General features: G+C 38.5%; 1 protein-coding gene across 3 annotated transcripts in view; it reads right to left on the reverse strand.

The window, feature by feature from the left end:
• Nucleotides 1–9940: 9940 nt before the first annotated feature.
• CMTM4 (CKLF like MARVEL transmembrane domain containing 4) overlaps nt 9941–19000 on the reverse strand; it is a 58101-nt gene continuing 49041 nt past the window's right edge. The window contains exons 3-5 of one of the 3 annotated variants that reach the window (XR_004647992.1): nt 13668–13766; nt 12032–12419; nt 9941–10828 (exon numbers count right to left, since the gene is read on the reverse strand). Coding sequence is in view for 1 of the 3 variants with exons in the window: in XM_034788397.1 (XP_034644288.1) it covers nt 12246–12419; nt 13668–13766 (273 nt within the window). In the remaining 2 variants the exon portion in view is untranslated. Of the gene's footprint in view, nt 12420–13667; nt 13767–19000 lie in introns of all 3 variants that reach the window. The other 2 variants (XR_004647991.1, XM_034788397.1) reach the window with 2 other exon arrangements.

Genomic DNA, 19000 nt, shown 5'->3' on the forward strand with positions numbered 1-19000 from the left:
CATGATTATGTGAGACTTTTCAGCTGTCATTTACAAAATTTCTAGCTCCTATAGTGGCTGGAAAAAAACAACCACCACCAACTGAAAAAAATCTAACTCTGAAAACCCAGGAGTCAGATAAAGGGAACCCAAATTTTATTATTTTTGAAGTCAAGTGATTTTAAAGCCAATCATGATTTTTTGGGGCCTGGCTCAATATTTTTGAATGCTTGGGACTAGCCATGCTGCACTAAAGTCCTGAGTTTTTGACACGTTCAAGTCAATGAGACCTCTGGTTGCTCAGGACCCCTGAAAAAAAATCAGACCTTGAGGGAATCAGCTGTTATTCTGAGTGCAGAGTTTTCTTCTACTGAAATTGTCAGTGCAACAGCTTGTTATGATCAGGGTCGGCTCCAGCTTTTCTGCCATCCCAAGCGGAAAAGAAAAGGGGAAAAAAAAGAAAAGAAAAGAAAAAAAAAGCGGCAGCACTTCGGCAGCAGCTCAATCGCGCTGCTTCTTCTGCGACAGTTTGGCAGTGGGTCCTCCTTCCTCTTCAGCGGCACTTCGGTGGCGGGTCCTCCCTCTCTTTCTCTTCAGCAGCAATTCGGCGGCAGCTCAAAGAGGAAGAGAGGGAATGAGGGACCCGCCACCGAATTCCCGCCGAAACCCCGGACATGCCGCCTCGATACCGGACGGACTACCGCCCCTTTGAATTGGCCGCCCCAAGCACCTGCTTCCTACGCTGGTGCTTGGAACCAGCTCTGGTTATGATCATACTGCTGTTTTCTGCATTTTTAACCCCCATACATTTTAGTTCAATAACAATAATTAAGGTCAAAGCTGATATAGGTATCACTTCACCTACAACTGAAATGTAGCTATCTAGTGTGAATTTCCAGAATTCTGGAGCAGCACTTAGCAACAATACACAACAAATGAGGCTAGGAAGAGAAGCAAGCTTCCAATAGCAAGTGCAGAGTGAACTTATATGTAAATTTAAAACACCACTCACAGGATTATCAAAGTTATAGGTAAGGAGAAAAAGAAAGTCTCCTTTTATACCACAGTTGGATGAATTCACAAGGCACTCTCACTGTTTTATCTCTGCACCTTATTCCTGTCAGTGGACACTTTGTTCCAGTCTCCTGAGTCATTGTTGTACAAGTGATAGCATAAGAATATTACCTGGCATGGAACTCAAACCCTTTGTAGAGAGCCTTTTTAGACTGTCAATTAACTTACAGGCTTGCCAGCTGTGTGACACTAAATAAGTGTTTAAGGAAACATTTAGAAGACTCTTGTCAGTTACACCCAGGAATTTCAGGTTTCATGGCAAGAAAATTGAGCTATGATGATCACAACTCTAGAAGTCCATCTGTGATTTGTATCTCAACTCTCCACCCAAGGGGGCATGTCCAATACATTAAGTGAGAAACAATGTTTCTTCAGACTGCTGTATTTGAGAACCACAACCCCACTAATCTGGTACCTTTGAAAGCAGCAGGCAATTTAGAGTTCCGGATAAAGAGCAGACAAACTGGTTTTACTATGCCCTTGATCACGTTCATTGGTTAGTCACAGATTTCAAAGCCTGTATTTATGTCCTGTGCTTTGCTGGATACAACAGTGGGCAGTGCCATTGAACCCTGGTGCTAGGATGGGATCCTTGTAAGAACTTACAATGTTAATAGTAATAGTGGATGCTTCTGGTAGCCCCAGCCTCAACACTCCCTGGAAACGTAGGGTTATACACTGTACAGGGAATTCAAACAAGTTTAATACGGGTTTTTATTTTTCAAGGTGTTCCTTTACACCAATGCAAACATATTTTTAAAAACATGACAAATGAAAAGATGTTTCCTTTGAGTAGGGGACTGATTGTGCAGTTTGACAGCATCCAAAAATGAAAATCAAATGAGTCAGGTATTCTGTTAATCTGTTTTACTAAACCAGAAGTCAACTTTTCCCCGGGGCGAAGGGGGATGGTTAGAAGAATTTAAATTAAGAATATAAATTGCACTTTTTCTGCACAACAGCCAGGCAAGACCTCTTGTGGTGATCACCACACCCTGCAGGTTACAATACCAGCAGCAACCTGCCCCTTGCCCAGCATTAAATCTCTTTGTTCTTTTTGTACCGCATCTAGCACGATGGATCGTGATCTGTGCCTGAGGCTCCTACATGCTACAGCAATACAAACAAAAACCCATTGCTGACCTCATCCTTACCCAGCTATCACATCTCTAGCTCCCGTTACCTGTGAAGCCCAGACAGAAATTGCAACTGGTCTATCACTCTTCAGTGAGTCCCTCCCCAAGAGATTCATCCAGCTTAGCAGGTTGTGATGGATAAAGGGCTTAAAAAAGAGCTCCCAACCACCTGTCACTCTATAAGGTACCTGTGAGGGACTGCTTGAAGGTGCCTCCTAAGCGTCCCAGAGTTTTTCACAACATTCATTCAATGAGCAGATCCCCCAAGAGGTGTCCTACCGCTAGCTTCTTGCTTTCAGAGATTCAATGCCTTCATATCATGCCTGAAGCATCTAAGCAATAAAGAAATTCATCTTCCCACTTCCCAGGATAATATCTCATGCCACTTACACTCTGAGGTGGCAGAAAGTTATCCATTTCCTCTAAGATTTCAGTCTCAGGCTTATTTACAATTCAGAGTACAACACTGCAAACCACAGTAAGTAATAGCATTTCATTGTAGAGGACAAAAAAATCCCTCAAAAGAGATCCTACCACAAACATACACCGTGGCAACGAGGCTGTTTGAGCTTTCTGCTACATGGAATTTATCAGGGACTACTTACGTGTTTGTTTTTTTTAACAACTCTCTTATCCACAAAGAATCTCTTTCCTGGTGCTTATCATCCTCACCAATTCAATCACAACAATTTTCTTTACGCATCGAATTAATAAACCAGTTTACACCTGCTGTAGTAGTGGATGGCAATTTCAGATAATCATCAGCAAAGATGATAAATAACCAGCCATGATACCGAGTACTGAATTTATACATTACATTTACAGATAACAACAAAATGTTTTAAACACTTTAACATGTCCATTTATTAAACAAGAAATCCTTCACAAATGATTCCGTACTATACTGATCAGAAATTAGTGTTCAGAAAACTATTTTCCCTACATACAAAAATACAGATTTTACCACTATGAAGACATAATCAGAAGAGTACCATGAAAATTTTTAGAACATTATCTTGATATATCAAAAGAACAAAGGAAAAAAGCTAGCAAAGAGACAACAGCAAACTCAAAAGGCAGCACAAATACTACATTTTAAATTGGAAAATTAAAAAAAAAAAATTATTGTGCCCATATACAAAACACTGAATAAGCAAAATGACATTTAAAACTGATAAAATACACCATTTAAGTTGTGTTATAAAGGCATGTGTTTTAAAAACATATAGACAAGATCAAACAGCAAGTTAGAGATTGCCTTCTATATCACATTAGTAAATTTATTACAATCCTTCAACTTTTGTTTATACTAGAACATTAATTAAAAAAGAAAAGAAGTGCATAACATATAAAAGAATATCAGTTGTCTCTATAAAACAAGTTTAGGAAGCGTTTGTTATTGTATGATTTTCTTGCCTTTAAAGTTGTCCAGAGCATCAATAGAATGTCTTTGCATAAAAAGCCTGACAGCTACTACACTTACTGTATCAGGTTAAATTAGTTACTGATACTGTGAAGAAGGTGACACCAGTTTGGATTAGAGGGTAAGTACCTGTGCTAGAAACTTTCAATATTATTTGTTGACCATCTTACTTGTGTTTTTTTGCAGATCTAAAATAGATCTAAGAACATCAACCAAAAATACAGTTAAATTGTATCAGATTGTAAATGATCTTTATACATAACATTTTGCTTGAATTCAATTTTCTTAAAACTAAAAATTCATTTGTCAGAACATGCTTTTATACCTGAAGGCGAGATAATCACATGGGGCCCGAGCCTACGGTCCTAAAGTCAACGGGGAGTTTTGCCTGAGTAAGGGCTGCAGAATCAGGCCCTGAATCTGCAGTGGCACATACGAAAATGCTTAAAGTATTTTCCTTGGCAGAAAATTACAATTTCCTTATCCCAAAGGGGAAACACACAAGGGTATCACACAGGGGAGTTGTGCTAATATTAAAAGGAAAAGTGGACCAACTTTGCCCAACCCAGCAGTCTGCAAGTTCAAAGACAGATAATTCTAACTCTGATTTAACTTACACACAGATTTGAAAATAAAAAAAAATAAAGATTTTATTCTAGATGGCATTTCTGAACCTCTTGCTGTTCACATTTACAACTATGGTAGCATAGGAATAGATTCCCTGTCATTTAAAGTCTTTCAGCCACGACAAGAGATTTCTTTTTAAAATTTATATTCTGTCTTAAGTCGTGGTCTAGATGCAGGTATGTTGGATCAGCCCCAGTTGCATATGCATCCCACAAATGGGGATCTCTTCAGGAGTGTATTTAAGGGGAGGAGGGGGGGGGGGAGTATTTTCAAGTATGTTTCTCCATTAGTCTGAGTTGTTTTTCACCGTTCAGGTTACAGTTTTGAGCAGAGCAAAATAGGTACAACCTTCCTGTTCCACCTTGAACTCAGAACTTTACTATTAGTGTACAAAGGGAAAAAATGGCTGCTGTTACCATTAAGGCTAGTGTTAGTGAAAATAAAACACAAAGCTGGAAATGTGTTAGTAAGCCATGTTACAAAAATAGTGTTTACTGGTTTAATACATTACATTTCTGTCTTTATGACTGACAAAGTACTTATACCAAACATGGAAGGCACCCTAGGTGAAGTAGTTTGTCCAATATTTGTTTACAACTATGTGAAAAAGCATAACAAATGTCAACTTTTCAAATCAAAACTGAGCAATAAAGTGAGTAATAAATACATACTTTACTATTTTATTCTGGGTTCCTGAACCCTTACAAACTTCAACATATACAAACAGTTTCAATGGACACTAATGTAGAAGAGGAGAAACCTGGCCAACAGAACACCTTTCAAGTAGCTATATCATTCATTCCAGGATGTCCTAAGTGTTGTATTTTAAATATAGGAATTATTTTAAAATGCATTAAATTGATCAAAATACAAATAAAAAGTACTATTCTCACTATAAGTCTGCAATGTGATTTAAAGCTGCATGAATGGTAGTGATAAGATGCACTATCCCTCCACAATATCCAATTGCTAGGAACCAGTAAAACATTCAAGATCTAAAGTATAAAAAGTAGAAAATTGAAGGTAGCAAATCTTCAAAATACAAGGCTGCTAGCCTGAACCACTTTAAACCTATAGACTTCAGGAACACTATAGCACTGCTAGACTATTTTACTTTTGGGATTAAAAGATTACTAAAAGTACTAAGTCAAACTAGTTATAGATATTTCCTTTCAAATGTGAAGCTTTCAACTAAATATGTCTATTAAGACATTTGTCTAAAAAACAACACCCTGAAATTTACTATGTTCTGGATACTCATCAGGTCCTTGCAAGTCAAAAGAAGCAGATGTTTATATTTCATCCTGTTCCCTCAGTATTTCACATCCAGAGGTTATTAATATAGTTGTAGGGACCAGCCCCAACAAAACCCCAAAAACCTGTTTACAAGATCTGGACACTGCTTTTTCAAATGTTTTTAAGTCTTCATTATGAATTTATGACAATTTCCATATCCTTCACTATATGTTAATTAGCTTTTACTTAGCTCATGAAATCCATGGGACTGAAAACCTTCATAGTAAGTTCAAAGCTCTATGTTATAAATATGTCAATCAAGGTAACTAGGTATATTGTATATAAAAACAAAATTAAATATTTTCTTTGCCAAGTATAATTTAAAGAGGAACACCTGTGACTAGTTATACAACAAATATTTATTAGCTCATAGCTACTAAGAAACAAAATTTTCACTAGGTCATTCATCCAGCAAAGCTGAATGAGTGCGGTGGGATTGTGAATCGGTAACTATAGTGGATGCCAGCGCAAGATGTACTTCATCACATTTTTGGAAAGAAATGGGTGACTTTCACTTAGAGGCATAAATAAGAACACTTTTGAAGCCTGCATGTCCCTAAACAAAACTGACCTGTGTCATCTACTCTAAATCAAAGAATATTATAGATCACAGCCTGAGTAGATTCTCTTTTAAAAGTGTATTTCACCAACATCAATGGGTACATGAGGGTCAGAGATCTTTTTCTTTTAACTTTCACAAAAAATAAACTTTAGGGCCAGACTATATCCTCCTACTCTCCCAGCCAATTTGAAACCTCTCTGCTCCTGTGAATGGATGATGGACACTATGGCGATAGTAAAGACAGTGCTAATAAGAAAAATTCTAATGAAGTATCCAGCGAATTCTTGAATAAGGAGAAATAGTTTGTAAAGAGCGATTTAACTTAATCCTGCTTCTGAGTCTTGGTAACTTCCCCTACTAAAAGGAAGAACTCTCTACCACTTTTATTAGCAGTTTTCAAATATAATTTCTTTCCAGATCCTTACTTGACAAACATTACAGCATTCTGCTACTTTTGTACATATTTCAGTTTCCTTTCAAAATGGTATTTTTATGACCATGAAGCCTAAAATAAGTTTAAACACAATAGTTAAAAAACAACCTTCTATCTCTGCATAATGTGTCTGATCCTTAGTTGACTCCAAGGCCATCCCAACAGTCCACCACATTATGAATGGGGCTCATAGCTAGGGACTAAGTATCCTGATCTTTGCAATTTTACACAATGTAAATAGCTCTGATTTCAGCGGGACTACTCAGTGTGTACAACTTTGCAGGATCGGTGCCTCAGACGGGGCACATTTACCCTTCTGGTGAAAGTAGGACTTGCATTCTGTAGTGACTCCTTTGACCAACTACTGACTTTTAATTGGGTTGTTCGATAACCACACTGGCTGATATAACAGCATTGCTCTGACACAGATTTTAAAGTATACTGTTCACAAGCACAGAATCTCTCTGATTTAGTATCTTATTTCTTGATTAGGGATGGGATGTGACCTAGAGGCTGGGAACAACAACAACAAAAAAAATCCAGATTTCCAAACCTGTTTCTACCATTGATTCACTGTCTCTCTGTCTCCTCTTCTGTGAAAAGCAAAAAACACCTCCCTTCTCCTTCCCAAGGGCATTGAGGATTATTAATGTTTACACATCACTTGGAAAATAAAGAGTTATGTAAAAGCATTAACAGATTTTTCTTAGGTTCATGGTCAGATTCTACCAGACTATTTATTTGTCCTAAATAGCAATCAAAAACCTTTGGCTCCAGAGGTTTCAGCGTTAAGAGCTTATCATGTTTATGCTATTTAGACTTGGAAAGCTATTCAGTCTTTACATCACATCTGAAGAGAATGGTTGATGCTATTTTTAAGTGTTTGAAATGCAGAGTGCCTCCGGCTTTTTGTGACGGGTGCTCTGCAGAACCACTGTAAGGAAAAGGGTGAAAGCATGTTTATTAAAAAGAGAGTCAGAAAAGACGACACTAGGCACAGAGGTGGGGAGATTTAAGACCAGGAAACGATTCCCTGTTGAAAAAGAAAGCTGGTATTGCCAAAATGATGTGATGTGGGTAAGTTAAGCACCACTTGCTCTGCCTGTATGCCTCAAACCAATGTAACAGATGGGGTAAGTAGCATAAGGGAAGATCTTCACTTGTTTAAGGAGGCCAAACTGGACATTTCATTGAAAACTTTAGTGATTAATTCTACAATCCAGTTGCACAGGACTACCTGGGTCCATTGTCTAGGTGACATCAGACCTTTCCAGTGAAATGTAGCTATTGGAGGGGAGAGAAAGGAGCAGGACTTGGGGTGCCCCAGCAGGGGGGGCTCTTACCATTCACCGGGCGCCTGCGGAGGGACAGGACTTTCTCCTCCCAAGAGCAGCTGTGCAGGGGAAGAGGGACACCCACCTCCAGGTACCTCCCCTGGCTGCAGAAAGATCCGTAGCTGCGCTGCCTTCAGAGCCCAGACAGCAGCCACCAAGCTTCCTGCAGCCAGAGAAGGTTCCTGGAGGTGGAGGTGGGTCTGATTTCCCCTTGCTGCTGGGACCGCCCCAGCCAGGGGCTCCTAGCTGCTAATCCCAGCTGGTCTGGGGAGGGACAGGACATGCTCTTCCCTTGCATGGCAGCTCTGGAGAGGGAGGAGGGAGAGATCAAACCCACCTCTGGGTACCTCCCCTGGCTGCAGGAAGCTCCATGGAGCCCAGCTCTGACGGCAGCGTGGAAATGAGGGCAGCAATCCCACAACCCCCACTACAACAGCTTTGCAACCCCCCAAGTCTCATTTTGGGTCAGAACCTCAATGGTTACAACACCGTGAAATTTCAGACATAAAATCTGAAAAGGTGAAACTGACCTATTTTAAAACCCTCCGGCTATGAAATTTACCAGAACAGACCGTAAATTTGTTAGGGCCCTACTTATGCACAAATGTGGCAAATTTTCCCCTCAGCTACTCATACACACTGAAATACACTGGAATTGCATATCCGAGGACAGGATTTGCCTTGGAAAGAATGCCCAGATGCCTAAGACAATTTCAAGCACCACATTTCCACATCGTTGAGAAATGGTTTAATGGTCTGGTTTTAATTTGAGCTCTATTTACAATGTTGTGGATCCCTTTGTGGAGCAAAGTAGCTCTCTTGTGGACTAAGGAAGTGGTCCCTTTATGTTTAACACACGGTTCAAAGTGAGACTAACCGGTAGTAAAGCAGAACCATAATTTGATAGGGGGAAGCACTTTAACATGAGTTTCCTGTGTAAGTTTCACAAAAGTTAAACTTTCTGCCCCATTTTTTACATAGAGGCCAAGATCAGTATCTGCATTTTGGTTATTAGTTTTTTTAATTTGTTGGCAAGATGCTGATATTTCATTAATATATGCCACAGTACACAATCCAGTCTGGAAAAACCAAATCACTGTGTACATACTGTAGGATATCAGTATATGAATTTTAATTTTCTATCATAAGCCAAATGAATTCATCCCCTTCAACTTACATGACAGTCATAAATAACATTTTCCTAGACTAACAAATCTCTAACTTAGTTTTTAAAAGAAGTGTATCTATCAACACTAAAATAATCTTTGGTTCCAAAAGTTATATGGAAGTTACATCTATTTTTCGGTTTGTTTACAGTTATTTAAGATTTGTGTTCAGAAGTGGGTTTTTAAAATTTTTATTCTGTCCTAGCTCATCTCAAAAACTTTATATCTTCTTCTATAATTGTGCTGACCATGTAATCATGGTGTAAATAATAAATAATGATATTTTGTACTCAGCACATCAAAGCCATTGTATCTCATGTGTAATCATATCATACATTTGCTATATGATTGTACAATATACTATATTAGAGACCATTGTATCAGATTACTGAAAAAAAAAAAAGTAATTCACATTAACTAGCCAGACCAAGCACGCACTTTAACAAAAACCTTCTGTGATCTAACTCTGACAAAGCACTATGCAGTTTTCCCTCCTTTCCCATGCAGTAAAATGCACATAACGTTAAAAGATACCAAGAAAGTACATAAAATTGTAAATGGATCTCTGTCTAGATCTCGAAGTAACCAGAACATTGCTTGGGGTCAGAAATTAACTAGAAAAGCACAAGGGGATTGTATAATATACCATTTCATTCCTTCTACTTATCAGCTAACAGGATACACTTTTGCTATGCTGAAAAGTCTTCGTTATTATACCATACACTGGATTCCTCTATTACTTGACTTCAGCGGAAGACCTCACCCATGAAATATTAATATAGTGCTGGATAATGCATCCTCTGAATCCCTTTTTAGAGGGTTTCGATAACATTTCAGTATATTCCTTTAAACTAAGCTGCAAGTTTACCCTAAAGATCACTGCGTTTAGTTTTTAAGGTTTATTTATGGATTTTTTTTTTTTTTTTTTTAAACTGCAGCATCTATGAACTACCCCAATTATATCACCCCTCCAATACTTGGCACAGCATGCTGAAAAAACAGCTTATCCAATGGGCACAGTGCACACCTCCATTCAGCACTGCTAACCATACTGAGTTATAGGTCAGTTTTCATGTGACACCCCATTAAAGCTAGCTTTCACTGGAATTAATTAATAAAATGGCTATGTTCTTAACCACTCTAGAGGATCATTAGAACTTCAACTATTAAACTCTAAATTCAGCACTCCCTTCAGTTACAACTTTCAGTGAAATGTAAAATATAACATTTAATATGATAATATGATAAAGACACCTCTATCAGGTTAAAAATAAACTATTAGTTTAATTTAATTATTAAAACAGAATTTTAAAAAGATCTAGTTTATGTGGAATGATTGCAAATAGCAAACAAGTTGGAGAATGATAAGAGAGAAACAATTTCACTTTCTGGTTTTCATGCATCAGCACAAGGCTTGCATTGCCTGAGAAGTGAACAGTGCAGAATGTTCAAATCTAGAGCTTTCCCTGTTTCTTTTGGAATTACAAAAAAAAAGTTTCATGTAAACATTTCTATTAACTTTAGGACTGGTAAAACTCTGTTTGGAAAAAAAAAAATCTACATTTTGCGTTTAAAATTGACTTGACAGTGTCTTTACGTAGGATTCCAACTATGTATTGGTGTAAACATCAACCCATACTGGGAATAGTTACACATGAATACAATGCTAAAAGTCTGTGGAACAAACTCAGATCTGGTGTGAGTGTATACAACTTCACTGACTTCCATGAAGATCTTACTCATGTACATCAGGTTTATATTTGACTCCACTGGGGGTGCCGCGGTGTTTTGTTCCCATCTACAATAAATGAGAAAGCTGTTGTAAACACTTATCCATATGCCAACCCATTATTACATGGGACACACACATTAATCACAGACCATACAAGATATTGGTGAAGTCTCCCTAATAAAATTATGACTAAGGTTCTAGACATATTTTTGCAGAATTCAATAACCAGAGAATACAGTCTTCTCTTCACTGAAAGTTCAATGGAAGTGAGAAAATTTGAGCTAGGAAAATGGTCTGTAAACATGAGAAGCAAACAGAGAAAAACAATAGGTTCAACCACTCATATGTCCTCGTTACCTAAAATTAGCTTCAAAAGGAACATTATAAAAATGTTTTATAGCTATGCCCAATTTATGCATTAAACCAAATTATTTTACCTACTACCAACCAATTTTAATTTAACCGAACCACCAATCTAAAACCAGAATATGCCATAAAATGTATTTATACTACACAAAACACGTCATAGTCTTGGAATATCCTACAATATATACATCATGCATTTTTGGTGGCTCCTGATTTCCTTAAAATTCCCAGATGACTGAACCTTGAAATAAAAAATGAACATTGATTGGGATGTAGAGTCTATTACTTGACAAACCCCCAAAAGTATTTCATGAATTAAAATCATGTAATACATATTCAAACACGAGCAGATACCTACATACTAGTGTTGGATGGCTTGTGTTGACTGTGCAGCAGGTGAAAAAGTGTTAGTCTTTCACATGTAGGAGCCCCAATTCAAAATCTGGTTGAGGTCATACATTAAATGAGTTTGGTGGTTTTAGGATAGTCCATAGTGTGTCTGTCCATATCACCAATCCACCAGCCCAAACATCTGACGTGATTGCCGGTGTCAGCTACAAGATGGAACTGTGGGAGGTCTTGCAGGTGAGAAGTGAATTGCATTGGCAAAGCTGCATGAGGAAGTGTATAAAGTGTTGGCGTACGCTCAAGCTGGCTTATGTTATTGCTATTTGTCCCTCACTTTCTTTTCATATGCAATAAAATGTACTTAAGTTTTGGAATATTTCTTTCTTTTAACAGAACGATATAGCGTTGATCATAACATTCCTACTGGGTGATGAAATAGTGGCAGAGTGCGCAAGTTTCTCTAGAGCTGGTACCTGGAAAGAAGTACTATACAGGTGTTTAATCTAAAATATTAACATACATCAGATATATATGTAATCATTGTATAGATCGTACTTCTGAATGGCCAATAATTATAGCCTCCAAGCCAATAGCTTCTGAATAAATGTAGATCAACATCTCTCTCTGTACATATAAATGGTCAGCTTATCTCTGCCAAAACTCTTCCTAAAAAATGAAAACTTCAAACTATATAAACTTCACTTGATGAAACAAAATAAAAAGTTGCTGTTTTCTATCCCCTCTTTCCAGTCCCACACAGCTGTAGTTTTCACGCATCCAGACGCTGAATCTCAGGGTGGTGATCTACTTCTCTTGATTCTGTCCGAGCACGAATGTAATCACTTGTCTGCCGGCTGTTCTGCTGTCTGCTGTTCATTCGCCATTTTTTAACAGCTAAATACATATTCACAGCATACACGATCGTCGCCAAGAAACCAAATATCTAAAAGAAACAGCAGCAAAACTTTGTCAAAGGCAATCTTCCAAATCAAAAACGGTAACAGATTCACAACCAAACTGTTAGAGCTGGATGTTGTACTTAGCATTGACACGTTGTTGTGGCCTATAAAAATCAGCTCCAAGGCCTTTTATTTTAAATGAATTTTTGCCTTTGTGAAAGGTACTAGATTAATGATCTTAAAGACTGAAGGTCTCTAGACACAGAACACCCTTGACATTGGCAATACAAGACAATGTTCATGTCAAAGGGACCTCTAAAGAGAGAGAGGATAGTTCTTTCCCCATTAAATCCTCGGCTTTTCTGCTGGATTTAACAAGGATGCCAAACACAGATTGTGGGTTTTGTGAAACAGAGAGAGAAGCTACCAGCTTATTGCTTATACAAACACTCAGCAAATGGTAGTAATTTTGCTCACTATGGAGCTAATCTGGCCTCAAGCCAGTGATGCAAACGTAAATGACCTAGTGCCACAATGAGAATTCCACTCTTACTTATCTATTATGCTGTGAAGCAATGCAAATTAAATACTGCTACTCTACCATATGGCACTGAATGGCAAGGAGGGAAGAGATCATTGTCCCAAGATCAGGCCCCTCAAAGCACAGGAAATAAGGAGTTAATTTTTACTTCTCCTCAACTTCATCCCTGCAAAATTCTGTGGAGTAGTTATGTGACTTTAACCATTATTATACCCAGCCTTGCAAAACTCATTAAAATTTGCCAGTTCAGGCACAAATCAATTCACTTGCCCTTATGATGGTTGTGGTAATAAAAAATGAATACTCTTTTACGAACTCATAAAAGAAAAACTTACTAAAGAGTATGCAAGTAGAAAGTTGTCTGTAGCAACTTTAAAATGAGTCTGATTTCATGCACAGCTGTAACCTTTTATTAAAAGTAGTAAATAATAAAGTATTTGCAAATGACCATTCAAAGTTACAGAATATCTGATCAACTAAGCCTAAAACTTAGTTTCTTTGGCTCTCACCATTAAAACTTTTTGGGGAAGGGCTCATCCAATATCACCTCATGTCATAGAGGGAGAGCTGATTTCCTTGAAATCAAAACATCGCCACTAGCCAAAAATGTGTAGATGATAACCATTAAAAGTATATAGAGATGTGTGAGCAAGGGTGAGGGAAATATCCAATGGGGTGCAGGAAAAAGTCACCCTTTACTTCTGATGAAAAATAATTGTCAAGAATAAAGAAATTTGAATTGTTTTCTTACCACAGCAGCAATTTCTGCTCCAGTTTTATGGTTCAAAGCAGCAAGTACTACAGATGCAATGAAAAAGAAGAAAGTGCTGAGTCCAGTGTTGACAAGATCCTATAAAAACAAAGTTATTAGAATTACACACAATCATCCTTTTTTGTTTTATACTGAATGGATGAAACACAGAGGAAGATCAGAACAGAATCTGCATTAACACTCTCCCAACTTTTATGTAGTTTATCCTTTTGCAAAAAAGGCAATGATACTTATCCAGGAAGTACATTACACTCAAAACATACACGTACACACAAATATATACATGCTATGTGAGCAAAATTTGCAAATCGCTGCAGATTCAGAATATGTTACACCAGTTTCTATTCAGAGTTAGTATTTAGAAGCAAAAAAGCACTGCTAGTACAAACTGTGAATACAACTATTTTACTACAGCTGACATTAAAGAAATCTGCAGCATTCCAACTGCTTAACCTTAATGCAGCTCTCATGTGTGACTCAAACTACTGCTCTTTCAAGCCACTGGAGCCAGACAGTGTCTTGTTTGTAAAAGTACTCCACACTTTATGGCATTATGTGAATAATACAGAATGTCTATTATTCTCTCTCTCTCTCATACACACACTTTTATTAATATATGTATTGGATAGGCAAGTATGTAATATTCACACACTATTTATATATGTCCATGAAAAAACCCACATACTCTCTCCAAGAGGTTACTAGGATTAGAAAGAAATCGGATTTTTTTTTTAAATGTAGACACACTTGCAGCAGCAACATATGCAATTCAACTAACTAGACTTTGTGTTGCTTAGCAATGAAGTAATCATGCTGCTAAGCTTCCAGCATTCCAAATCAGGTCACTAACATACTGCTGTCGACACAACTACAAATTTTAAACTAGCAGCTATTGACAAGAGGGCTATTTTCTTCAATGCTCCACTCAACTGCCAACAGTTAAAAATCACAAAAGCAAGAGATAAAGTACCAGAAGAACAGAGTGGTAGAATCATTTAGTTTATAAAAGATCCCTAGCGTGTTATTTAGGGCACCCTCCTGCATCATTTTAAGGGAAAGAAGCCATTAGTGTTGCCTTGGAATCTAGCTGCTCAGACAGCTACGTTACCACCAGTTCTTCAAGACAAGCAGAGTGCAATTCTGAAGGTGAGGGAGATAGGGGCAAGGAAGAGCATGCAATGCAGCAGCTGAGGACAGGGCAGGGTAGGTAAACGTAAGGAACACGAAGTAATTGGGAGAAGGGAATAACACTAACTGAAGGGACAGAAGGATCAGCTTTGTACAACCAAGGCTGCAATGCAAACCATAGTTTGGAATTCAAATGCGGCAACTGATAACTACAATACAAAATGTTTTGGAGGTATTTCAAATGTGCCCATCACTGTATTATCTGTAATTAAAATGCACACAGTTGTCCATAGTGGCCTCTGCTGTTAGTCTTTCCTACATTCAGCACTTTGCTTACTGCCAATTCCCACTCTCCATCATTTACTGCAGCAACATTTTTGCAAAAAACAAGTCTTGTTAAGTGCTGTAAAAATGGTTATGCTTGGACTCAGACATATTTCTTCAAGTGGGGCATTCCATGGACAAGGGTCCTTGGCTAAGCTCCAGGAATCTCAAACTTTGACCTGGCCACAGCTAGCTTCACTATGAAAGCAGCTGTCACTTTGGGTTGTGAAAAGACATGGCAAGGCCCCAAACTATTTTCTGCCTTAAAGGCCAGGGATTTGAAAAACACTGGAAGGACAGATTATAGAGGGTGCAAATCACTGGCATGATTTATGTGCTCAGCTGAAAAAATTTCTGAGAAGAAGGGCTACTACATTCTGTACAAATTGGGGTTGTGTTGTCTTTGATTTCAGCCCAGGTACAGTAAATTACAATGAGGTGAATACAAGGATCACTGTGGCCAGATCCTCATCTAAAAGGAAGAGACAGTTTCCTGACACGCTGGAGAAAAATCCATTGTTCACTACTGTTGCAACCTGTATCCAGAATCAGTAATGAATGTAGTAAGACTGCAAGGCTACCTTGAAAAATGGAGGGAAAGGTCAGTGACCAAAGATATCAAAATGTTCGCATGTGACCAACACCTGTCTAAAGAGCAGCTACCTCAAATTATAACCAGGCAAGTCTGAAGTGATGGTGGTTATATTTGCCAAGGAGTATTACAACCAAGATCAGGAGCCTAGACGTAGATGTTGAACAAGTATATATGAAGGCACAGTTCCTATCTTGAAGGCCTTACCATCCAAAAAATAAACATGTCCATTTACTGCTTTCTGGGAGCAAGCAGCATTTCACCACCTCTCCATGTGGAGGAGAAATATACAGTACTGATCCCTGTGACTGCATGAGAGCTGCTCAGTACTAGTCTTTAGGTCCTGTTGGAGGGGAATGACTCAAATCATCATAGTGTTGCACTGTCCACTTCAGCTAAGTCTTGTGAAGAGGTCAGTAATGCCTAGGCTTGATGCTATTCAACATTTTCATCAATGATTTGGAGGTAAATATAAAATCACTGCTGATAAAGTTTGCAGATGACACAAAGATCAATGGGAGTGGTAAATGATACAGGTAGGGCAATCGTTCAGAACAATCTGGATCACTCGGTGAGCTGGGCCCAGTCAAACAAACTTCATTTTAATATTACCAAATGCAGAGTTTAGCTTAAAAAAAAAAAAAAAAAATTGAGAGGTGACTTGATTACAGCAGATAAGTAACTTCACAGAGAGAAGGTACTAAAAGTCTCTTTAATTTAGTACAGTATTTCCCAAACAGTGGGTTGTGATTGGGATGGCCGTAGATAGGTTGTGGGCCCAGTGCAGAGGCCCAGCTAGTTGGGTGCAGTGGGGGTGGTTTGGAGTTTGAGAGCAAGTCCACCCTGCAATGGTGGCTCCTGTCCTTTCCAGGTGTTGTGACCTGGTTCAGAGATTCTAAGGTCAGAAGGGACCATTGTGATCATCTCAGTCTGACCACCTGCAAAATGCAGGCCATAGAACTACCTCAAAATAATTCCTAGATCAGGGGTAGGCAACCTATGGCACGTGTGCCAAAGGCGGCACACGAGCTGATTTTCAGTGGCACTCACACTGACCGGGTCCTGGCCACCGATCCAGGGGGCTCTGCATTTTAATTTAATTTTAAATGAAGCATCTTAAACATTTTAAAAACCTTCTTTACTTTACATACAACAGTAATAGTTATATATTATAGACTTATCAAAAGAGACCTTCTAAAATTGTTAAAATATATTACTGGCACGTGAAATCTTACATTAGAGTGAATAAATGAAGGCTCGGCACACCACTTCTGAAAGGTTGCCGACCCCTGTCCTAGATCATATTTGTTAGAAAAACATCCAGTCTTGATATGAAAATTGCCAGTGATGGAATATCCACTATGATCCTTTGTTAATTGTTCCAGTGATAAATTATTCTCAGCATTCAAAATGTACACCTTATTTCCAGTCTGAATTTGTCTAGCTTCAACTTCCAGCCATTGGATCGTTGTTCTACCTTTCTCTGCTAGATTGAAGAACCCATCAGACCTTTCTCTGCTGGAGTGAAGAGCCTGGCTCTCTGCTCCAGGTGCTGAGACCTAGCATATGAGGCCTCAGCACCGCGAACTCAAATTTGGTGCAGCCACCCCTCCATCACGATGTGTAGAGCAGGGATAGGCCAAAATTCCCAGAGCACAGAGCTGGGCCCAGCCTTGCGGGATGAGCTTGCTCTTTTCCCAGGCTCTCCTCCACTCCGGGCCACTAAGATTGTAGTGCCGGGGCAGAGGTGGTTGGTGTCAGTATGGGCATAGTGGTCGGGCATCACTGACTGACGACGACACTGGTTTATGATTTTGTGCCCCTCCTGCAATTCCCCATGAAGTTGGATCTCGGTGGGTCACCAAAAAAAAAAAAAAAAAAAATGCATTTGGTGGGTCGCCTTAGTAAAGAGTTTGGGAATCACTGACTAGTGTACAAAGGCATAACCAGAACCAAGGGCTGAAAGCTGAAACCAGACAAATTCAAAGTAGAATTAAAGCACATATTTTTAAAACAGTGAGGGCGATTAATCACTGGATCACACTGCCAAGGGAAATGGTGAAATCTCCATCTCTTGATGTCTTTAAATCAAAACTGGATGTCTTTCTGGAAGGTATGCTTTAGCCAAACAAGTTATTAGGCTCATCACAGGGGTAACTGGGTGAAATTTAATGGCCTGTGGTATACAGGAGATGAGACTAGATGATCTAATGATCTTGTGATCTTCAACTCTGTACCTGAACATCCAAGTAAAAGGATACCGAATAGTACAGGCGAGGAGTTCTACCCTGTCCATAAACAGAAAGACCAATCAATGCCTCAAGACCAATTGCCATGTCATAGGCTAGTCTGAAATCTGACTGTGAGAGGTCTAAGACAGAATGTGAAATACTGCTGAAGTTAGACTGTCCCGACATTTCTCCATGATTTTTCTTAGGAAGGAGGCTTCGAGGCAGGGTGGTAGTTGGAGAGATTGTCTAAACTAAGGCAAGTATTTGTTATCATATTCTATTGAATTTTTCAAGAAAGTTGTCAAGTTTCTCCCTCTGAAAAAAGCAGTGCTTCTCATTTCAAATGAAAAACATGACAGCCTCAAACTTTAAATGCTAAAATCTGGTTTGAAGAAGCTAAAGCCCAAAGGAAGAGAGAAAGCTATGGTGAGGATTCTAGAAGCAAAAGATGTTTTGTTAAAAAAATAAATAAATAAATAAAAATTATACATTAAGATGACAAAATGAGTAACCATAACAATAAAAAAGAATAAGCTAATTGAAAAAAGATGTAGTTTCAAATCTGGCCATGATGTAGCTGAAGTTTTTACTATTGTATTTATAGACAAAGTAAAACCACATCACACAGATAGAAGAATTTCAGCTGAAATTACAGCAACCTCATGAGACAGCATGTTGCGCCATAAAACGGTGTTCAAAGCTGCTGTCCATAACAGAATAAAGTCTAGGATCTGAGTCAAATCCACTCTAGACTGCTACTGATCCTTTACTCTCTCAGGAATAATTTAATGTTAGATTGATTTGCTGTTGCTTGCTAGTGATTGGTTATCCAATGGTCATATTAACTGTTCTAATCAAAATGAAAGAAGTATCTAAAATTTGTCAGATAGTGTCACTTTCAATGTCTTATCCATGGGGCAGATATCTGACTGACAACAGTAGGTCCACAGGGCTATATTTTCAAAAGCCGGATTCCCATTTTATGCTACACATTTAGCACTATGTCACATTTTTTGTTCCCGCAACTGACAGAAGAT

The sequence above is a fragment of the Trachemys scripta genome, chromosome 13 (genome assembly GCF_013100865.1).
Source record: "Trachemys scripta elegans isolate TJP31775 chromosome 13, CAS_Tse_1.0, whole genome shotgun sequence".
Taxonomy (NCBI): domain Eukaryota; kingdom Metazoa; phylum Chordata; order Testudines; family Emydidae; genus Trachemys; species Trachemys scripta.